Below are 24,161 nucleotides of genomic sequence, written 5' to 3' on the forward strand. Positions count from 1 at the left end.
TTTGCACACACAAACAACAGATTAATAGACTTGAGTGCCCACCGTTGGAAAAGCAGGTCTCCTTTAAGGTGGCTGAAGTTGGACATCAAAAATCGAGGTACTCAAACTCATGTGTCACTCTTGACAATCTTGGCTCTGTTATAAGAATTTTTTTCCATATCCCAAGGCAGTAGAAGTCCCATTGACTTCAATGGGGCCAGGATTTGTCTGTCTTTATTAAAGATTATTTATATTACTATAGTGCCCAGGAGCCGTAGTCATGGACCAGTGCCCCATTGTGCTAGATTCTGTACAAACACAGAACAAAAAGATATCTGCCCCAAGAGCTTACAATCCATCTTGTAGACTGTAAATTCTCTAGGGCAGGGATTGTGTGGGTTTCCGTGTTTTAAAGTGCTGAACACATTGCTGTTATTACAACTGAGGTTGGGGTTTCATTGTGCTAGGCACTGTACATACACATAGTAAGGGATAATCGGTGCCCTGAAGAGCTTGGAGTCTGAGTAGACAAGACAAACAAAGGGTGAGAGAATAGAAGCATTATGGCCTCCATTTTACAGGTGGGAAATTGAGGGCCCAAGAGATTAAGTGACTTGCCCAAGGGCACCAAGGAAGTGGCAGAGTCACAACCTGAACCCAGATCTCCCGAGCCATCGTCCAATGGTTTAAAGACAAGACGATTCTTCCTGTCTGGTAGCCTTTACATTATAACATCACTTTCATAACAGTAGTAACATTTTAAGTCTTTGTTTGTCTTACAGAAGAAATACTCAAATCCCATTCCCATGACATATTTGCTTCCATTGTGTAGTAGAGTAAAATGAATGTTTAAAAGGCCACGCATCCTACAGTGGGAGGAGTTTGTGCAGCTCCCTGTATATCAGCGAAATGACTAACATCTGGTGCCATTTTTGATATGATCAGAAAACAGTCATCACCTTTGCAGACAGGAAGACTTGTTGGGTCAAGTCACCTCTTTCAAATTACAGAGCAGTATCTACTCACCTTTGCAACAGTTTACATGGGCATGACTACTGCTTGAAATCAATGGTAAACTTGGTCCAGGCCAAATTCTTGTTGTCTTTACTCAGAGTCTGCAGCATACCCAGTGCAAATGGATGCCTGCAGATCATGTTTAGTTTTGTCATTAAAGAAATTACCTAGATGTTTCCGCCTTTTATCATACTCCCATATTTTGTTGCCTGGAGCTTCACAGGCATTCCTGAAGAGCCTAAGAATTAAAGGCCATAATTCTTCCTAGTATATAGTTCTGTGAGTGTGTCCCCTTTGGGTGGGGGGGGGGGAGGGAGGGAAGGGAAGAACCTTGTTCCCAAGCTCTGACATCCTCCTCATTTCTCCTGGTGCAATTCCTCCTCTCCCAGGGCCTGAGCCTGTGAGGTCTGAAGTTCATACTGTGAACTACCTAGCAGGATCGGGCCTCCAGGACATATGGTAGGTGGATCATTGTAGTCACAGATCTATCGGCCCCATCTCTGATCCTCTCGTGGACCATCACTTCTCTACCCCAGAACTCCCCTGCAGACTGCAGTGCCAGGAGCCCCGCAGAGCTGTAGTGACATGCAGGGGTGCAAGCATTCTATATATTGTAGGGTTTGGTGAAACTTTTCCACTAACATTTCCCCCCCACCCCCCGATGAAAAGCTGGGTTTTTGAACATTTTCATGGAAGGCGTCTGCTTTCTTAGATTTTTTTTTTAAGCTGACAACTCGAAACCCAAACATTTTTCAGTTTTCAGCCAAAAATTGTTGGCTTTCAAGCAGACCATTAGCATGCGTTTGGCTTGTCTGTTCTTTTTACAAAAAGTCTCAATTTTCTGCTGGAATAAAACCCCATTTTCTGACCAGCTCTAGTGCTGCATCTGCTGGTCCTATCGTCCTAAAGTCAGCAGACCCACCCCAGTCATGCAGCACCCTGATGAGATTTCGGATATTGCCTCATTCTCTCATTAACACCGTGCAACCATCCCATCCTCCCTAACATTCCATCTCAGAAAAGGCGTGTGAGGGAAGATTTTTAGGGCTGTCATTTTCTACATATTTGTACAGTGCCTAATGCAAGAAGATGTTTACCTGTTAACCTCTAGGCACTACCACAATATAAACATTTAATAACTTTTGGATTTGTATTAACTCTCTTCCTCAGGATTGTGTTTTTGTTCTGAATTTGTACCACACTTAGCAGAGTGGGGTCACGGTCCAGGTCTGGGACTCCTAGGTGCTATGATAATATAATAATAATGATAAATAATTCTGCAGCCAAAACAGCTACCGACTGCCCAGCCTGGATTGACTAAACTGTTTATGTGAAGCTGATGGAAATGAATCAGGTCAACCACTTAATTATAATGTTGTATGTAATCTAATTATGTAGCAAAGAAAACAAAGATCCTGCATGTGAACAAAAGCAATGAGCACACTCTGGTGGTGTATGTATGCACATTTAAAATTTTTATTAAAGTTAATGTTTAAAATTAAATATACACAAGTTAAGAGGGAAGGTACTGTACATCTGGGGTCCCTTGAGTTATGAGGGATTACAGCAACAGAGGGTCCTGTGGCACCTTTGAGACTAACAAAGTCTGTTAGTCTCAAAGGTGCCACAGGACCCTCTGTTGCTTTTTACAGATTCAGACTAACATGGCTACGCCTCTGATACTTGAGGGATTACAGGTATCAGTTACAAGGATCACGAGAGACGTACATATCACATAACCAGCATAGACCCAGATTGGGGTGCGGGAGTTTTTAGAGCGTCAATGGATAAGTGGGCTCGGGTAAGCCACCCATGGAATGTATTAAGAGTCCAAGTCAGTATCGGTGTCACGAATAAGTACATGGGTGGGGTGCGTCCCTTGGTTCGTCAGGGAAGGAAGTGGGTTATTTCCCTGGTCGGCGGTTTCCATTACTCAATGTGGTATTGACGGTGTCCTGTGATGTGTTCTGTATAAATGTCTCTGGACTACATGATGGTGTCAGACACCATGAGCTGTCTCATGAGCCAGGCGTAGCGTCGCTCGACTCCACACGCTCTCATATATATATCTTCCAAAACTAGTCTCAGCCAGAGATTATGCGGACTAAGTCTCCATTGGGGCAGCATTAGTACAGGATGGTTGTGGGTAAATTCCACCAGGTAAATGTGTATGAAAGAACGGCTGAACAAGGGTTCTAAGCTCCCTGGCACTGAATGGGAAGAGCAGGCACTAAGAATCCATCAGGATTCAGCTCATAACTTCTGGATTTGTCCACGTAATCTTTACTCATTTCTCAAAGTGGCGACCCCACTCCAGGGTTGAAAGATCATGCATTTTAGTGATAGAGGTAAAAATACTCAGGTTTCCAGTTGCTATCTAAATGTACTTGGAAACAAATTCAGATTCAAACACATCTATTATAAGCCCACTAGCTAATCAGGCAGGTTACTAATAATGCATTAAATGTGGGAATTTGAAAAGTGCCTGCATGATTTAGGAGCACAAGTCCCATTGAAAAATGTATCGAAGTTGGATTTTCAAGGTCAGTGCTGTTTGTTACCTTTTGCAGCTCCCTCATCTTGGACAGTGGAACTAGGTTAGTCTATTTCACTTTTGCTTCTGGTCAGTTTCACTGTCAGGTTCTCATGAATCAGCACAAGGCTGAAATATTCAGGTGGCAGATTCTTGCCAAGAGAACTATTTGAATACAAACAAAAAGCTGTTTTCATTGATGTTTTATAATAGACTAAAAATATTTCTGTTCATATTAGGTTTCCAATGAAAACAATCAAAATGCTAGGCCTAGAATACCTTAGAGTGTCTCTTTAACAGAGTCCCATGTGCAAAGCATTGGGCTCATTTGTATCAGTCATAGAACCAAGTTCCCCCCGTATAAAAATATACTGTGGTATTTTAGTTATGGCCTCAAAATACAGTAGTTGACAACAGTGTGTCCTGTTGTTCAGAATGTCCTAGCATTCTGTAGGATTTTAAATTGTTAGGTGTCACCTTTACTAGTACTCTTGGTCCACATTATAGTCTTAAACCCATAAACACTTATGCACCAATCCTGCACCATCAAGGAGGGCTTGGTGACTGCTGCACCTAGTGAAGGTAATGTGTTTCCACACAGGTGTTCTGTTGTGCACAGTTGGGGCCTTATGTTTAGGCATAGAGCACGCTATTGCGAGAAATCCCATTGAAGCTAATGGGACAATTGACAGCAGTAAGGGTGGGGAGTATTTGCAGGATAATCCTCTGAGGTCGAGCCATGCAGGCCACAGCAGGGTTTAAATGCAATTATTAGATCATAGTTAGAGTGCGGTTTCCTTGACCAGTGTAGAGTTTGTTTTTCCCTAGAGAATCCAGTGGTTAAATAAATGTTCCCTTTGTCTCTTATAGCTCCATTTGTCTAGTACAGTTCTGGGGGAAAAAATCTCTTTCCATACTGGCAAGGGCAACTATATAAGGACTCCGCTAGCAAGAGCCACTCAGAAAATTCTAGCCATATTATGCAAGGGGCCATAAGTAGAAAGTTTTCTGGACATATTGATCCGGATTTCTCTTCTGCCTTTTTACCAGTTGTATATAGGTCACTGAAATTAATGGAGTCATATAGTTAGAAGGTAGTGGAGAATCAGACCCAAAGATTTGGGGCCATATCCCCATCTGGTATAAATAAATGTAACTCCATTCAAGTTAATGGATGAGATCCGGACTTTTATTAATTATTCTTATTATTGGAGTTGGTTGAAAATTTTCCAGTGAAACTTTTTTTCCCCTGACAGAAAATGCCTTTTTGACCAAAATGAACAATTTTGCAAAAAAATTTTGTTTCCATTGTATTTGATTTTTTTTGTTAAAAAATTACAAATAGACATTTTTCAATTCTTTGGGGAAAAAAATTCATTGGAGGGGGAAAAAACTCTCCACTCTTTATCCCCTTTTTACTTCAAAATATTTTGTTGAAAAAAAAAAAGAAACCATTCACAGAAAAGCTTGAATGAAACCATTTTTCAATCAGCTGTAGTTATTATTAGAGTTTCTGGTTTCAGGGGGAAAAAAAAAAACCAATGAACCAGAAAATTACAGAATAAGGTTCTATCAAATATACACAGCTGAAATATACAACGTTTGCAGAATTGAGTTTTATGTGTGGAAGTGACTGAGAAACCCTAAAGATCCATTAATTCATTGTGGGGTACAACCCCAGAATGTAGAGCCTTTTGGGGAGCTTTTAAAAACAACATTGAATCAAGGAAAACCATTGTTCAAACCACTAATGAAACAGGATTTTTACTCCTAAAAATGTAGCTAGTGTTTGCCTAAAAATAACCATCAGATTATCAGAAAAAGAAATAGAATTAACATTGCAAACCAGAATGTCTATTTACACGTTATGAACCAGAGCGTCAGTTGGTGTACATCACTGAAGTTCTACTGAAATCATTGGAATTATGACAATTGACACCAGCTGAGAATGTGGCTCATGACTTTGTAATGTATTTCATGTCTTAATTCTACTCCACAAAATGAAATATCTGCTCCTTTCAGATAGATGAGCTGTGAAATGAGCATGATTTCCCTGTTGATACTCTGTGAAATTTGTTACATTTTCTGTACTTTGGTTTTTAATGAAATTAAACAATACACACACAGAAAAATAAAATCCTCAAAATTCACACCTGAGTTATACAAACTGTCCTCCCAGGAATGGAAGAATATACCACAAAGAATGGGAAAGCTATTTACATGTTAATAATTCAGCCAAAATGCTCGGCACGTACACACACACACAGACATAAACTTAGGCAAGTCTTGTTGTTTGGTAACTGATGAAGCCCAATGGATAAATAAGAGGGAAGCAAAATAAACACGAGGCAAAATCCTGGGGCAAAACTCCTGTTGGCTTCAAAGGAGCCAGAATTTCACCCATGATGTCTAAGAGTGACAGCCACCCAGGGAGCAGTAAGGCAAGGATTGGAGCTGAGTGATGACCAGAGCAGTGTCTTTACAAATAAGGTGCTTTTTTTTTTTTTTAATGGAAAACAAAAAGGTAAAGAGGCACCTGGCTCTAAACATTTAAAGAAAGCAAGAAAAGAGCTTTAGGAAAGGGGCAAACCATTGAGTAGGTTGAGTAGGGAATAAAGCACAATGACATTATCCTGGGAAGTCGATAGGATACCAGAGCTCACATCTAGATGCAGGCCTTTGGTGAAATGACCGTGGTAAGCTGGGTTCAGTTCAGGGGTTTCTGGGATGTGGGTGCGGACGGAGGGGTGTGGGGTCAGATACGGCACTGCAGACCCTTCTCATGGGAAGCTCTGAAATGAGCTAGGAGAAGGAGGAGTGAGATATGGAAATCAATCCAGATTAGCTATTGCCAGACAATACAGAGCATCGCGGAGATCCGCACGCATTGGACAGTGTTTGGTGCCACTATGGCTAAGTTAGGGATTGTTTTGGTTAACACCTAGAAGGGTGTTAAATTTCACTGCTGGAGTTGAGAATCTCCTGGGAGGCTCAGTTACAGCTCGAGTCTCTAAACAGTTCAGCTGTGCTGGGCTCCCATAAGCAAGACCTTCCTTCTGCTGCACTTTGAAGGCACCGTCGCTCCAAACTTTGGTCCATGGCTAGAAGTCAGGGCTCCCTTTGTGCATGATGGAGCAATAGCCTCAATGGAGGTAAGTGGGTTGATTCCATCGGTACCAAGACCTGAAAAACAAAGGAAACAACAAACACAAATGCACCGTTATTTTCCTTTCCCCTGAAACGGGAGCCAATCATTATTTCATCTGTAGCTCTACTTAGCCAGCAACCAATCCTCTAAACCCAACAGGGGGTTCACAGCAAAACTCAGGGTGTGTTGCACTATAACTAAGCCAGTCTTCTCTGAATGGCCAAGAAGCATCTGCCATGCTCAGATTTCATGCACGCGGAGTCACAGGGGCAACGTAAGACCAGATCCTGCCTCGTCGCAGGTGTACAGGATCAGAACAAGTTCCTCCATGATTCAGGAGGTACAGCAGCTGCTGCAACACCCAACACGCTCTGGGTTTGCTTTCTGCTAACTTGTCGCCGCTGTCATGAGCAATGCTGGTTGGGAGCAGGAGCAGCAGTGACCCGGGGAGGAGAGGGACACCAGCAGCAGCACTGAACTTAGTAGCGGGGCATGTGATGAGAAACAGCTAGAAGGGCTTCGCCCCAAAGCACGGGGAATCTGCTGGGGACAGAACAGACAAAGGAAATGTATCCCCAGGGCTTTATCTGTGGGTGGACACAGTGGGTCAGTCCCTGGGAGGGCAGCTTGGATGCAGAGGAGAGGGTCTAAGTAGGCGCAACAGCAAAATAAATCTTCTCTTCCTCTCTCCTTTCCCCCACTGTGCCTACCACATACAGGAGGAAAGCATCACAGCCCCCTAGACCTGCTCACATGCCGAATTTTTGCTAGCAGGTGATTTCAAAGAAATGTGGTCTTTTCTATAAGTCTGGAAGCAGAAAACAGCCATTCCCCATGGACTCTCAGGGTACATCTACACTACAGCGGGGAGTCGGTTTAAGATACGCAAATTCAGCTACGTGAATAGCGTAGCTGAATTCGACGTATTACAGCCGACTTACCCCGTTGTGAGGACGGCGGCAAAATCGACTTCTGCCGCTTTTTGTCGGCGGCGCTTACTACCACCTCCGCTGGTGGAGTTAGAGCGCCGATTCGGGGATCGATTGTCGCGTCCCGATGGGACGCGATAAATCGATCCCCAAGAGGTCGATTTCTACCCGCCGATTCAGGCGGGTAGTATAGACCAGGCCTCAGAGTGAGCATGAAACCACCACAATGGAATGACCTCATCTAACTTGGTTTTTCTAAAGGCCATCACTACAGTATGCAGCGAGCCCTGAATGTTCTTCTCGAGGGTCCTGCTTGCTCCGCCATGCCCTGGGCATTAGTGCCAGGTGCTCCCCATCACCTTACCCAGAAGGATTGAAGTTGGACGAGTTCATTGTGGCTTTGGAGTTGCTCTGGGATGCGCTGGGGCTGCTGGCATGGAGCCCTGTACTGGGGGATGAGGGCCTGCTGGTGTTCCCAGGGGAACACGACGATGTTACTGCACGAGAAGAGAGACAAGAATGAGGCTCACCTCTTCTTTCTTACTGGGGAGCAGGCGCATCTGTCCCACTGCTCTCCTTATTCCTTGGCTTGCTGCAATAGTGAATGCATGTTAACCGTGCCCTGGTCTGACAAGCTAGACACCCCTATACAAGAGGTCAGGGGGCATCCTCCTTGCAGCAAAGCACAGCGACTGGAGCACATGGTTCCTCCAGTGTGAGATCTGCCACGTCTCTGCTGAAGAGACGCCAGACTCTTCCTCCAAGGACACACCCCGTGGAGCGTGTTCCCAGCCCCAAACCCTCTGCCAGAACTTGGAGGCAGCAGCAAGGCGGGTGGGAGGGAGGCAGATTTGGGGATAGAATGGAAGGAAAGAAGGAAGACAGCAGAAGGAAGGGGGAGAGATTGGGTGAGAGCAGGTGAAGGAGTTTAAAAAGATAAATAAATCCAGGCTGGGGAGTTGAGTCTTGTTCCAAAGCCCTTCACATTAGCACAGAGAGACTTGAGCCCCTATTATAATTATCGTCATCATGCCTAGGAGCCCCTAGTCATGGAACAGGACCCCTCTGCGCTAGGCGCTGCACAGACACAGAACAGACACACAGTCCCTGCTCCAAAGAGCTGACAATCTAAGAATCAGACGAGAAATAGATTGATCCGGAGCCAGCTCCTCTCAAAGTTCAGGAGTGTTTGGATCCAGGGTTTTGCTCTGGTCTCTTCCATCCCTAGATATCAGCGTTTGCCTGCGAGAAGACAGGAAACATTCCGCCCCAGGGGAATTTCCTCTACTTGGCCAGAGTGAAGATGCGGATTCTACCATCTGCACCTCTCGCTGCTGAACTGGTCATGTCAGGCAGCTAATTGCAGTCAGTCCAGGAGTCCATCTAGGATGGGCTGCAAATGTCAAAATGCAAGCAGCCTTTGGATCAAATATAAGGTCTAAGTACTGATCGGCAGCAGAGCAAGAGGGAATTTGCTATCAGTGAAGGAAAGGAGAGAGCAGGGCCGGCTCCAAGCACCAGCCCAGCAACCAGGTGCTTGGGGCGGCCAACGGAGAGGGGCGGCATGTCCCGCTCTTCTGCGGCAATTCGGTGGCGGGTCCCTCACTCCCTCTGGGAGTGAAGGACCCGCCGCCGAATTGCCGCTGAAGACTGAAGCAGTGGCGGTAGAGCAGATCGCGATCATGGCTTTTTTTTGGTTTTTTTTGGTCCACTTTTTTTCTTTTTGCTGCTTGGGGCGGCCAAAATCCTGGAGCCGGCCCTGGGAGAGAGGCATCAATCCTTGAGCCAGGCTTACCTGTCCCAGGCATGGTGCTGTGGATTGGATTGACTGAGAGGGGGCCCAGGGAGCCTGAGGTAGAGACCTGGAAGGGAACAGAAGCCAGCAGTGAATTAGTGACACACAGTTATTAATAAGAACATAGATCCCGGAGTGCCATTCACTTAGTAGTACACACCGTCACGGACTCACCTCCCATTCCCACAGGAATCCCTTAGTCTACTGTACACACCCCCACATAGATTTCTTATCCAGATACAGTTCAGATTCCCACATTAGTATTGCGAGAAAGGCGCACCATTCCCCCTGGGCAGCATACTGGACTGTGCACCTGTAGACACCAATCCCTTCGTCCCAAACACACACAAACACGGGCTCACTCCAGGGCTGGGGCGCTCAAGCTTTTTCACAGTGCGGAGCCGATCTCGGAAGAGAGGTTGTCTGACGGACATCTCCTCTCCCATTAGCCATCCCACGGGGTGGTTCCCCACTCACACAACGTTGCGGTGGTACTAGAATGGTTGCTTGCCTGGACACGTTATGTTTGGAAAACATTTACGTATTTTAAGTCGCCTTTCCCGTGATAGATGTTCTGGTCTGTTCCAAAAGGCTACGAGCTCCGGGCCTGAGTCTCCGTCATTTACATTGGTGTAACACGAGTGTTATTCACAGCGACGTAGCTCCGTTGGCTTCCCTGGAGTTACCCCGGAGTCACACCCGCATAAGTGAGAAGAGAAGCAGGCCCACAGTCCCCTCTGCTCTTTGTTTCATCCCCCCCTCCCACTGCTTCTGTTTGTCTCAGCTGGAAACCAGGAAGAGAACCAGCACCATATAACCAGGCAGCTCGCTATGGCTCTCCAGCAAGATCTTGGGACCCTTCACCAACCGCAGTTTGGGAACCTCTAATCTAAGGGAAAGACAGGCAGAGGGCAGCCTCCTTCACCAAAGGATGACAAGAGACCCCTATCTACTAAGCCGCTGCGTTCCGCAGAATCTACACACACTGCCCCTGTTCTAGGATTCCCACTCCCAGCCATAACAAATCAGACCAGGGGGGCATCTAGACTGTCTCCAATAGTGGCCAGCACCAGATGCCTTTGAGGAAGGTGCAAGAAACCCTGCAGTTATGGGATAATCTGTCCAGGAATTTTTCCCCCCAATCCCTAATATTTAAAAATTGGCTTATGCTCTGAAGCATGAGGGTGTTATAAGCTTTGGAATTGGGCGGTTTGCTTGTTTATTTTCAAACAACAACCAATGTGCACAAGTTTTTGAAAACACTGGGTTTTTTTTGGGGGGGGGGGGGGGGGGGAGGCATTCTCTGACAATGAAAAACATTTTCAGGTAAAAATTGCCAACGTTTTTTCATGGCTTTTGACCAGCTTTGCTCCCTGCCTCTGACTGGCAAAGCTAGTCCCATTTTTCTGTTTGGGCAAAATTCACCCCAGTGCAGGGGGACTAGAAGCGCTGCTGAGGATCTCAACATGGGGCTTAAATCTGGTCTACACTACAGTTAGGCTGACAAAAGGCAGCTTACGTCAACCTAACTAAGGAAGTGTCCACATTAAAATTTCGCTCCCACCTTGCCTGCTACACCAACTTAATAACTTCACCTCCACGAGAGGCATAGAGTCGACGTAGTTAGGTCAATGCAGTGTCAATGTAGACACTGCATTGCTTACATTGACTGTTGCTGGCTTTCAGAAGCTGTCCCACAATGCCCCAAATTGACAATTCAATCAGTGCAAGTGCTCCAGGTGAAGATGCGCGCTGCTGACACAAGGAGCAAAGTGGAGACACACACAAGCGATGTAATTACCGCAGCAATTGTATGCAGAGGTAAGTTAGACCGACTACATTTTGGAGACGTGCCCTTATTTTCAAATTCTGTTAATTATCTGTGAAGAGACTTGGAGGTTTACAAACCTAGATCAAGATTTTCAAAAGCACTGAGCACATCCTTTGAAAAATCAGGGCCCTTCCAGGCGTCTCAAGTTGGACGCAGAATCAGAGGCATCTTTAATCACTAGTCACTTTTGAAAATCGTGGCCTCGTTCTTAACAACTTCACAGAATTTTTTTCTTTTCAGGGGGCTGAGTTTTATTGCCTGGTCTGGGGCTAGCTGCCAATTAAGATTTTTGTGGCTGTAATTAGTTTCCGGGAGGGAGGGGCGATCTACGCCTGTTGTTTTTATTTGTATAAATGTAATCAAACAAATATAACAAATTGTTTGGCATGATCAGTGAATAGCTCGTGATCATACTTCAGCCAACAAGTTCATGGCAAATCTACTCACAAAAACTATTGCTTTGAATATTTATTGCTTGCAAGTAGCTTGTCCTGCTGTGCAACTGATGGCCACAAGTCACATGGTATTTTGCTGCTCCCTGACTGGATGACTCCCAAACCCACTGAGATTTCAAGATGAGACTGTCCCTTGTGAATACATAATGACCGCCCTGCCCCCATATGAATCCCCAGCAACCTTCAGCACCGCAGAATAGACTCCTGCCACTTGAGCTCAGCTCATTAACTGGCAGCAGTATTTGGCTGTACCCATTCACCAGCAGATTACAAATACACTATTGAACGCATATTTGTGATGCTCTCTCTTTACACGATGGCCCTTTCCAACAAAAATTCGCTCATGAAAACATTCATGGACAGTGACTAAAAGAGGCCACTGATACCGTCAAAGCTAAGGCGCTGAATGAGTGTTTGCAGACACTTCTGCAGCAGGATTCACCTGATACTGTAGCCAGGCCTATTAGACTGTCGACAAGCTACAGACCTGCCTTAATAGGAAACCTCTGGGTGCCAAGTCAAAGCCCGCAGCTACTGAGGTGGGCAAAGAAACAGGGAGTGTCTTTTATAGGCAGTGCCCCCCATACTCGAGAGCAGCTCGTGCTCTGCAGCGAGGCTACATAGGATTGTGCCACCTCCCCCTGGCACTGCCATGCACTCCGAAAAGCAGAGAGCCCTGTCTGCACGTCAGGCTGGGAGCGGTTATAATGCTGCACTGCCAGGCTTGGCGAGGGGCGAAAGAAGCTGCAGCGATGGATGCCGGCTTCTGGTCTCAGATGCCCTGACCCAGCAGCGCACTTACATACATGCTCAAGTGCCACTGAAGTTAAGCACATGCTTAAATGCTTTGCTGAACTGGGGCCAAAGGGGAGAAACATCACTCTAACCTGGGTCGTCATTTGTGGCTGAAGGCTTCACTTCCTGATTGGATGAGAACAAGTCCTGGAGCAGCTGTGTTAGCTAACATGATGTTGAACACGACTTCGTGGGCAGTGTCACGTAGGCAGGGACTAGCTTTGTTTAACATCCTGTGAGCCGGTCATGGTTAGCCCTATGTTTCCTAGCTGGGTTTACCCAGTACCAGCAGGCACCTTGAACAGGACTTGGCTGTTTAAATTGACTGCAAAGTCACATTTAACATCATGTTAGTTAGCACGACTTCCTCAGGGCCATGCTCTAACACATCCTCATTTTCTAATCCCTTGTGTCTTGCTTCTAGGTGGCCCCTTCCATTCTCCCATCCCGATAAATTCTCCAGCCGCCACCACCTAATCCCATGGCAGGAGAGGAAAAGGGATAGACTGGTGGACTTGTACTCCACCCACTGTTCCAGAGCAATTCAGTGTTTCTTCTCCAATGTCCATTGAGATTGAAGCCTACTGATGATGGTTTACGAGATAACAGCCCACTGAGATGAAGGGAGGCAGTTCTGAACTCTCAGAGATATTGTTTAAAACTCAGCCTCCATTAGCATTTGAAAACTTTTCTTTGCAACGGTAAAGGCTAGAAACATAGGGCCACATTTTTAACTGATGTAAATCAGCCTAGCACTTTACTGATTTACACCAGCTGGTGATCTGGTCTTTATTTTAAAAAAGAGCATAAACAATTGCATTCTACGGAGAGGGATGAGACCATCAGACAAGTGCAGCCTGGCATGCTGAATACCAGCTCAATCCATCCTCTGCACAGCAACATCTCCCACACCTTTCCCCTGGAGGTGCTGGGGAATCAGATGGTGTTAATTCCATCAACAGTACTCTTCCCACTGAGTCAGCGGTAACCAAAGCCCAGCTAGAGGGAACTGCACTGCAGGAAGTGAAGCTGATGATTCAGTAGATAATGCTCCTCCCACTGAGTCAGTGCTGAGCCAATGCCTCTAGGAGCCTCCAGGGTGCTGTTGAAAGTGCCGTATTTTTGGATGCAACTTAAAACGAAAAAAAGTCTTGCCCACTTGTTGTCAGGGTACTAGCCCCAGGAGTATTTGGATAATGGCATTCTGATTACCTAACCCTCTCGCTTTCTGTTTCATCTGTGAAGAGTTTGGGGCAAGGCACGCTTCCATGCCCTACAAATGTACGAGATCATCTGTTGCTGCCTCCTTTTCCTGCAAGCCACGTGTTTCCCTAGTACCCTGCTACACTTGCTGCCTTATGGAAAGTAACCGGTACCCCCTTGGTCCACCAGGTCTCACCAGTCTGGAGTTGTAGATGGGTGATTTTATGGGGGATGGCACTGGACAGCTGATCCGCTTCTCCTTCTGGCGCCGGTTACAGAACCAAACCCGAACCACTTCCTTTTCCATGGAGAGCTGCTCTGCTATCATGGAGATCTCCTCCGAGCTGGGCTTGGGGTTCTGGTAAGAGAGGACATTACGTGAACAAAGAAAACTCTGTAGAACTCATTTTACAGTCTCAGTGGGCTGTATGATCACCGGCTGTTTGAGTGGCACCCAGAGAGGAATCTGGACTTGGCTTTTCACTGGGGAGAAGATTTGGGTTTCTCTATGGGAAAGGGTAGAGATCTGGTGGAAGGTCCACGTTTTGAGTCACACTGGTGAACGTCTAGTAGAGTCAGTGAGGATGCACAGGTGTACCCTCTATGCATATAAAGCACTGAGCCTCAGATCAGTATTTAAGGAGAAGCTGTCACATAAGGAGAAGCTAGGAAGCATCGTCTTGCGGTGAAGGCACTGAACAGGGACTCAAAAGATCTGGGTTCTACTCTCTAGATCTCCCTCAGACTTTGTGTGACCTTGGGTGAGTCACTTAATCCCTCTGATCCGCATTTATAAAATGGGGATAATGAAACCTCCTTTCTTCCCTCGCCCCCGAAGGTTAAACTCTTTGGTGCAGAGATACTCTCTATATGTTTGGACAGCACCTAGCAAAAAGGGGCTCCAATCTCAATAGGACCTCTAAATAATAAAGAAAACAACAGCTTAACACTAGGATATTGAGAAAGTTTCCCCTTTGTAAAGGAGCCCTAGAGCAGGAAACTCCATGTTGGCCAAAGTGGGCATGTTCCTGATAATTTGAGAGAGGCTGTCTATTGTTCTTTCACCAGCCCTAGGAGGATAAGTTTGATACAATCAGATTTAGGGCAGGAGGAGGGTAAAAACTGGAGCCCGTTGAAAATTTTCCATCTAAATTGTTTTTTTGGAGGAAAATGGCATTTTCAACTGAATATGTTTGTTGGCAAGAAGTGTCTGCTTTCTGCAGCAAATTCTGATCTTTCTTTGAAAATCTGAATGTTCTGAAATTGAGAAGTTTTGATTCTAAAATGTCATCATGGTGCCACATGGGCACGGCAGTTCAAGTGCCTTGTGTTCCTATCCTCCTCTATGGGCTGATCTCCCCAGCTGGACTTTCATCTCCCACGATGCACCATAAAACAGCCATAATACCATGGTGCATCATGGGAGATGCAGTCTGATAGGGAGCCCAGCCTATCAAGGAGGATGGGAGCTGAGGCACCCAAACTACAACTCCCATGATGCCATGTGGCAGTACTTCAAAATTAAAATATTTTGATTTTTTTGCCAAAAATTCAAAATTGTCTGTGGAACAAAATACCATTTTCCAAATAGCTCTAGTAAAATCTTCTTCTCTCTTTCCTGAAGCACTTACCTAGCTGATAAATAAGAGATTTTTTATTTTATTGGCAATTCTAAAAAATTGAAAAAAAAAAAAATCATTTTGGGTCAAACCAAAACTGAATTTTTTTGAAAATTTTGACGAATCAAAGAAATCAAAACATTTCTTTCAATCTGAAATGAAACATTGCTTTTAGATGTTGAGCATCTGACATTTTGAAAATTTTTAAAGTAAAATGAAAGGAAATTTCTAAACAAAAAGTCATTTCCGATCGAAAAATTGAAAACTTGGCATTTAAAACAAAAAAGTCCAAATGAAGCATTTATATATAAACGGGCTCCAGTTTTTACCCTCCTCCTGCCCTAAAGCTGACCATATATATATATTTAAACCCAAACAAACAATCTGCTGAAATTGACATGCATTCGTGAAATATTTTGGTGTTCCCAAACCTGCCTTTTTCACCAAGAAAAGTTTCTACGAAAAAAAATCCTGAAAGAAAAAAGGAAGTGTCTCTTAGCTTAGGCCTTGGCTACACTCGGGACTTCACAGCGCTGCTGCGGCTCTCGCAGTGCTGTATGTACTCCACCTCTCCAAGGGGAGTAGCTTGCAGCGCTGTGAGCGAGCGTGCAGCGCTGCAGGCACTGATTACACTGGCGCTTTACAACGCCGTACTCGCTATGCTCTGGGGGGTGTTTTTTCACACCCCTGAGCGCAGCAAGTTGCAGCTCTGTACAGCGCCAGTGTAGCCAAGGTCTCAAGAACTAGTAGGCATTTCGGGCTGGGAGATAGAGCTCACAACATGTGGTAAGATTTTCCCCTCACATCTTGAAATCTCTTCTCCAGTGTGGAACGAATGTTGGTCTCGATGCTGGTGCGTTTCTTTCTCTTCCGCCCGAACATCTCGCTCACCGAAGGGTAGGAATTAGGGGTACTCACGGAGGAGTCCAAAGGAGTGGATTCTGGGGAAAAAGAGGGAACAAAGGGATTCAAGACGATTTGGCAGCAGATATGTTCACGTTGTGAGGTGTTTTTTTTCTGAAGCTGACCACCTGTGACAACCTGCTGTCCTTGAAACTGAAAATGCCAAGAGTTTGTCCAAGCCCCTGAGGCAAAAATGACTAAAGTCTGCAAAAGGGCCATCCCAGAATCCTGAGTGTTGGCAGCAAATGTACTGAACATACGCCAGATGGTCTTAAGGACCTAGCTAGAGATCACTCCGCGTGGTGCTAGGTCCGCTTGGGGTTTGCCACAATGATCATGAAGATTTACTCATGATTCATTGAGTTTTGCTCCTGAAAGCTGGCTGGGAACCACTACCCCTCCCTAAACACGTAAAAGATCCTGGCTCAGAATACTGTATCGGAACCCCTCCTTCCTCAGTGGTAACACTTTTAATGTTGCCCAAAATAGCCCCAAATCCCAGCTTCGATTGAGGCTGGTCAGAAAAGGTGGAGTGAATGTTTCCCCAAAATATTGTTTTCCACCTTTTTGGCGACGTTTCCCAACCAGCCACCTTGAGCATTACGTTTTCAACTGTCAGAAACCGGTGTCGCTCCACTGACTTCAATGGCGCCATGCTGATTGACACCAGCCGGGGATTGGGTTGGGCGTTTCGCCTCATGTTGCTGAGACATTCCCTGTTGCAATAAAATCAGCTGAATGTGTCCAGGTCACCACTGGATGGAATGTCACAGTCGCTCAAGTATATGTGGCTACAATGCCCCATAGTAGCTTTGCAGTCTATAAAGGATACATAACATAGGACTGCAGTGCTACAGGTAATAGGGTGTCTCTTGATAATAAATATCTAGCTCTCATAATCATGGTTCATCAGCAGATCTCAGGGCACTTTATAAAGGAGGTAATTCTCAATATCCCCCATTTAGAGATGGGGAAACTGAGGCAGAAAATAGTAAAGGGACTTGCCCAAGGTTACCCAGCAGAGTAGCCAGGAAAAGAACTGAAAATCTCTTGAGTCTGAGGGCTACACGCTGATCAAAAGAGCCCACTACTTCGCAAGTGGCTGGAATAATGGGATGCCCTGTCTGTGTGGCTTAGCTTGCAACACCATGATAACCGGCGATGGGTTCATGACATTCAGGGCCGGCTGCAGGCACAAGCAGGTGCTTGGGGCGGCCACTCCGGAGGGGGGCGGCACGTCCAGCTATTCGGTGGCAATTCGCCAGACGGTCCCTCACTCCCGCTCGGAGCGAAGGACCTCCCGCCGAATTGCCGCCGCAGATCGCGATCGCGGCTTTTTTTTTTTTTTTGCCCTTGGGGCAGCAAAAACCTGGAGTTGGCCCTGATGACATTGTCTGTGACCCTCCCTTCTCCCTGCAAGTGTATGCCATTGGTGAGTGCGTGTTACGAGTCCCCCTCAGTGCCCAATTCCCAGAAGATAGGAGCCTGTGACTGCCCCAGTCTGGGAGCTTGAGCTATGGGAGCTTGTGTTTTTTAGCTCTGGAGGTGCCTGGTTCAATCCCTGCTTTGTTGGCCAAGATGGCAGCCTTCACTCAAGCACGGTGTTGTGCCTTACCTGCATCGCTCAGCCACTTCTCCAGCAGGGGCTTGAGCTTGCACATGTTTTTAAAGCTCAGGTTGAGAGCCTCGAAGCGGGAGATGGTGGTCTGGCTGAAATCGTTGCCGTACAGCTTACCCATGGCCAGTCCCACGTCGCCCTGCCGGGGGAACCAGAATGAAAGGATTCGCTGAGAAAATTCACTCCCAGGTCACTTCTACTGTAACAGCAAACCAGCTTCCTCACCCAGTCTCTTCCACCAGTAGGGATAGACTCCCAGATCCTTCCTACACCCCAGTACGCACCAAAGAGGCTGACGGTAATTGTTATGCTTGGTTTGAGGTTACAGGTAATGTATCTTCAGGAGGGGTTTGTTCATCCATTGTTCATCTGCGCTTTCAAGGTGGTGTTCCCATAAAGTGCACATCTGTATAACTCTCCTCCATGCCCATATCTGCATTAAGCCCTCCCTTCTATACCCACATCTGCACCCAACCCTGCCCCTCCTCTTCATGCCCTCATCCATACCCAATCCCTCCCACCTTGTGCATCTCACTATTAAACCACTCATCATCAGACTGCGTTTTGCCCCTCACCTGGGTGAACCCCAGTTTGATTCGCCTCTGCTTGAAAGTCTTAGCAAACTTCTCCAGCTCCTCCAGGTCGCTGGGTTCGTCTGATAGGGCCGAAGACGGCATGTGTTTTGCAACTTGCAAGTGCTGTGGCACCTCCAGATGGGGCTCTAAAGACGGCCCAGGGAGCCCTGAACGTCCCACTGCCTGTTAAAAACAAAACCAGAGTCACGACAACGGAAAAGCCACAGGATTTTCTGCACTGTCCTACCATAACAAACGTTGCTTGGTGTGGCTGCATGTCAATGATGGGCAAAATGATCCTTCCAGAAAAGTGTGGGATGAGAAGGGTAAGTTGTTTTAGGGGAGGTGGGCTCAAAGTTCAGGATGTAGGTTGGGCCGCTATAATACAAAACCTAGGTCAGTAATGGGGAGCTGGCATTCATTGGGGGTAATGTCTATTAAATAACAGCAAATACCTGGAGTGAAGGGTGGGTATTTAAAAATGAAAGGATGGACCCTTGACTCATCTGATCAGCTGCAAAAATCAAGGGAGCAGCTGTTTAAGTTACTAAGAAGGGCAAAGCCTTGTGGGTTGGGTGGTGACTTTCCAAACCCTGGCTGGGCTGACTTTGCGTCCCATCCGAGCCCCCCGCAAGCCTGGCGTGGCCTGGGGAAAAGGAAGATAAAAAGGTTTCTACAATAAGGGTTCTGCTTGATGCCTGTGGGGCGCAGGCCTGGGGAGTATTCAGTTTGCCTGACGAACGGAGGAAGGTTTTTGGCACCCCATGTAGAGTCACCTATGGAATTCCATTGCCTGCATAGAGAAGTGACCAACCAGAACTTCTACCTCCTCAAGAGCACTGCCTTGGTATGATCCCACTGAAGGCCGTAGAGACTTGAAGGATCTGAAAGAGCAGCTGGGAGGGGCACATGGCTCTCTCCAAACGGTGCCAGAAACTCAGGGCACAGTTGCCAAGAGCCCACAAGCGGGAATGAACAGAGGCCGCCGCAAAGGCAAACAAGTCATCAAAAGCAGATGCAGACTAGACAGGAAAGTCTTCAGAGGTTACTACTATTGTTTACATAGCACTTGCATCAGGCCAGGTGCTTGACGAGGCTGTAAAAGACACTGGCCTTGCCTTGAGGAGCTTTATGATCTAAGCAAACACATGCAGGGGCAAGGAAGGGAGGCAATACGATGCAGTGGGAACGAGCGATGAAGTGCCCTGCAGCTGCAATTGAGATTGTACGGGGGCGTTACAAGCGCTGTGGATTGGGGGTGGGGAATAGGAACTTGTTGGATTCTTTGAAGAATGACATCTCACTGAGGCAAAGGCAAGCGAAGGGCTTCCCGGCCTAGGGAGTGGTTTGGAAGGGGTTGGAGAAGGAGATGGAAAGACGGGACGCTTGGGTGGAGCAATACGTCCACAATCAGAAACCAACACCCATCAAGTGGCACGGATTGTCCCCCTTGCTAGCAGCCTCAGCCAAGGCTGGAATGAGCTATGGAGATGGAATCCCTCTCTCGCCTCTCCTCTCTTGCCGGGGGGTGGGGATATTCACCAATAAAGGTGAATCCCCACAGCCTGGGCTGCAATCCACTTCCCTGGCGCAAATCGGCTGCGGATCCAGGTTCGCTGTTGACGTGATGCCCATAATCAGTTTGATCCCGCTTCCAGCTGAGGCAGCCAGAAAGTAGTTTACCTGGGATGCTAGGCTGGGTCCAGGCTGCGAGAGGATGAGGTTGCTCTGTTGCTGGGGAAAGGAGAGAATGTTTGGCTGCAGAGCTGATGAGAGAGGGAGAGAGAGATTCGATTAGACTGGCCTCTCCTTAAATATCTAGACAACTCTGTATCACACAGCACGGTCTCCATAGATCTCCAAGGTAAACATCATCTTCTCCATTTTACAGATGGGGGAACTGCATAGCATCATAGGTGTGCATAGCTTTTTGGTACCTGTGCTTAGGTACTATGGGGATGGGAAACCTAGAACTGTTAGTTAGTAGATTTCTGTGCTTTGGTGCTGAAAGTCCCTGCATTCAAACCTCGGGGTATGTGTCGGGGGGTTGTTACACGAGCACACCACAGTTGAATCATTGCTAGATCTTGGTACTTTAACCTACCAGGCCCATCTCCCTCCTGTTAATTATTATAATACTCATCACATCACATCTAAAATCTGACCAAGCTCTGTTGCAGTTATTGGGCCTAAATATTTACCCCTAACTGTAAGCTCAATTGTAAAAAGTTTACAAGGTGTCACAATAACTTATCATTTTTCGCCTGCTTGGGAATTAACCATGGAAAGTAGGTCAAGAAAGAATGTTTTGAACATGTGCAAGGAAACCAGACACAGAGACCGAATTAGTCCAAACAGAAACAGATCTACTGATAAGATACAAGGTTGAGGTTGGACTTAATAAACAAGATGATGTGGGTCTGGAAATCAATGGATCAAAATTGGAGTGGCAGGCACTAGGCCTAATAGGTGGACACAGTAACGAGGGGATGAATTATGCCTCCCACTTTTCCCCCTTTTTGGGGTTCTTCCAAGGAGACTTTGGAAATTTGTTTTCATCCCAACGCATCTTCACTTCCGAGCTCACATCTTGCCCTGGCGCATTTTAACTCATCTCATCTCCCCCAATCCCAACACAGAGGGAGTGGATCAGACAGACGGATTTTCTCCCCGAGAGGAAGACCATCAGGCCTTGCTCTTGTTCAAGGAACCTTGTTTTTCACCTGAGAGTCCTGAAAGCCATTGTATCATCATGACACCCCATCCTCAGCCAATCAGTGGGGATATCCAATTGCCAGTGCCACAGAGGCATGCAAGATCCTGTTCTATCTTCCTTCTCTTTTGCGTTACTCTCTGCCCCACTATTTCTTTCCTCCTATTCTATCTAGGGTTGCTAATTTTGGCTAGATGGACTCCTGGAGGATTCATCACATGACATAATCTTTAATTTAAGATTAATCTTTAATCCCTGGGGGGCTGGCAACCCTAATCCTCTCTCTGACTTTCTCGGCTTTTCATTGAATCCTGAAATCAACTCCACTGCATCAGCACAGCGAGACAAGATGGCCACAACCCTGCTCTGTCTAAGGGGGAAGGACCCAACCAGATGATGTCCCTGACCGGAACGTGAACCAGGGTCCAAGCAACCGGTGTCCTGGTCAACCTGCCAGCCAAAGCATCTCTTAGTAATTGACAAGCTGTCCAGTGCTCCAAAAGCTTCAACCAAAGCCATCGTTCGCTCACCTTTTCTATCCTCTCTCTTCTCCACTTTGTGTCTGCCTGTCTGCTACAAACAGGAGACGTGAATACCCTTCACACAACAGGACTGACAGCAAAATTAACTCTTTCTTTTTCATCCAAGGTCATTAATAAAAAATGGGAGACACTGCCTCCCCAAAGCAGAGTGACAAACACGTTTTGATTAAGTTTGTTTCACATAATAACTTAATTTCAGCGTCAGTATAAATGTTTGTTTTGATTTCTTGTGTTTGGTCAATAAACTTTCAAAAGAATCTTTTAGGAGGAAAGCTTTTGGGTGCTTGCCAAGAAACAGAGTAAACCTATGTAGAAATTCCCCCGAACCTTTGTATCACTCTTGTAAATGTCGGACAGTGAAAGAGTTTCGGACACCTTTAGCTCTTTTGACCCTTGAGATTAATACAATAGCTCCTTCGGACAGAGACCTGGTCCTTTTCCTTGACCATTAAAACACCTGACTCATTTTGGGCTCTGCATAAATCATAATACTGTCTTGCAGAAATCAGATGAGGAGGATAGCAGTACTTGGCTCTTTTACCATGCTTATTACCTCCATGGTGCTTTAACAACCTTAACTAATTCATAAGACAAAGCTCTGTGGCTTCCGGAAACTGGAGGAGACTCACTGTATTGATTGTCTTCCTGGAATTTAAATCAGGTGCTTAACATTTAGATTTATAAAATGTACACCATAGAAAGAATAATCTGCTTGGCTCTGGTTGTGCATGTCTCCAGGTTTATTCACTGGTCAAGGTTTATTCACTATTGCTGTAAAAGCAAAACACATCCCTTCCCCCCATAACCCCAGAAAAATAAAAGCTTGTAATGAGGAGGGAAATTGTACCAGAGATGCAGACTTGTCAGGGATTGATTCAGAAATCACTGGGTGAAATCCTGCAGCCTGTATTATGGAGGAGGTCCGAATAGATAATCAGAATGGTCCCTTCTGGCCTTCATTTGTATGAACCTATGAGTTCAACATATCAGGACCCAAGAAATCTTCCATACTTTTCTCACATTTAAACTCAGTGCTGCTTTCTGGCACGATGCGTTTCCTATCGCACATGAGTGCGTTGGTACTGAGAGCAAACGGTTTAGTGGTAGATTATTCCAATCCTACCTGTTCAGGATAATTAGTTTAGTAGATTATTGTTACATGTACAGCAAGTGGTTTTTTGATATATTACTCAGTAGCACTTGGCAGAGATAACGGCTTAAGAGCCATCAGCGCTAGACAGATTGTCCACTCAGTCTAGACAAATTGAACTAATTTTCATCCAGAGTTTATACACTGTCGTACTCTAGGCTCATGTGTTTCAATGTATCTGTGGCCCAAATCCTGCAATCGGTCCATGCAAGGGGGCCTTTCTGATCACTGAAGTCAAAAGTTACTCAGCATGGGTATGAGGCTCCATCTACGTAGATCAGATCGTAGCCTTGGGACCTACGTTTGTCCTTCCATGACCAACACTGGCCCAAGCCATGTGTAATGCACATCTATTTTTTAAAAGCTTACCTCTAAAAAGAATATACCGAAGTTAGACGCTAGAGCAGGTTCCCCTTAAGGATGAGGCTCCTGGGTGTTTCCATGTCATCCTGCCTGAGACTAACCCAACCAGAGGCAGTGCTGAATTTCAAGGGAGAGAGGCATTTCTCTGAGGCATGCCTGAGATCAGTGCACACAGCCCCTTGGTGGCGCTACTGCTGCATGGAAGTGCAGCTGTGGGAGAATCTCCCCAGCTGCGTAGCTGAGAGAGGAGAATTCCATCAGCGAGTGGTTTAGTTTAGTTTGCGTTTTGGTTGGAGCAGCTGCCTGGTGTCAGGGCTTTGGGGTGGCTTCAGGTATAACACAGGAGAGGGAGCTGTCATGCAGGAGAGAGGGCGAAGGGGAAAGTTTTGGGAATACAGAGAGGCATGGTCAGTAACAACGGGAGCAAGCCAGTGAACCAGTTTCCGCTCTTGGTCACCATGGCCTAGATCTGGAGTGACTCTCCTGACGTCAGTGGATCGATGCCACTGAGAGATCAGTGCCTGGCCCTGGATATCACCAGCCCATCTAGTCAGGGGTGGGTTGGTTCTTGAATCACTCCGTGTACCTACCTGTGTCTCCACTGCATTAATGATTCTAGTGAGCACTCTATGGCTCTTACCTTGTTGCCCAGCCTGGGCCTGAGAGAGCAGGAACTGAGGAACTGATTGCATAGGACCGGGCACCAGTACAAGCTGCTGCAGGGTGTGAAGAGAACTCATATCCTAACGAAGAAACAATGCAGATCAGATGCATCTGTCCTGCACACAGTACTCACCCCTCTCCCCAATTCCTTCCCTGCTGTAAGTAACACTTAACCCCTCCCCCCCCCCCCCGCTACCCTCCCTACCCCCATTTCTGCCTTCAACCACAATAGACTGCAACTCAGGTAACCTCAGCCCCCCCCCCCCCCCCCCACACACACACACCCACACCTGAGCGCCACAGAACTAGAGCTGCTCCCATATTTTTCACCCA

General features: G+C 46.4%; 1 protein-coding gene across 2 annotated transcripts in view; it reads right to left on the reverse strand.

Moving 5' to 3' along the window:
* Positions 1-5,598: 5,598 nt before the first annotated feature.
* The window catches only part of POU2F3 (POU class 2 homeobox 3), a 60,224-nt gene continuing 41,661 nt past the window's right edge, over positions 5,599-24,161 (reverse strand). For both annotated transcript variants that reach the window (XM_024102234.3, XM_065570211.1), the window contains 9 exons: positions 23,806-23,908; positions 20,081-20,163; positions 18,398-18,580; positions 17,820-17,961; positions 16,106-16,242; positions 13,879-14,040; positions 9,399-9,465; positions 7,968-8,100; positions 5,599-6,709 (listed from right to left, as the gene is read on the reverse strand). In XM_024102234.3, the coding sequence (XP_023958002.1) occupies positions 6,670-6,709; positions 7,968-8,100; positions 9,399-9,465; positions 13,879-14,040; positions 16,106-16,242; positions 17,820-17,961; positions 18,398-18,580; positions 20,081-20,163; positions 23,806-23,908 (1,050 nt within the window). In that variant the 3' untranslated portion in view covers positions 5,599-6,669. The remainder of the gene's footprint in view (positions 6,710-7,967; positions 8,101-9,398; positions 9,466-13,878; positions 14,041-16,105; positions 16,243-17,819; positions 17,962-18,397; positions 18,581-20,080; positions 20,164-23,805; positions 23,909-24,161) is intronic.

The sequence above is a fragment of the Chrysemys picta genome, chromosome 16, assembly GCF_011386835.1.
Source record: "Chrysemys picta bellii isolate R12L10 chromosome 16, ASM1138683v2, whole genome shotgun sequence".
NCBI lineage: Eukaryota > Metazoa > Chordata > Testudines > Emydidae > Chrysemys > Chrysemys picta.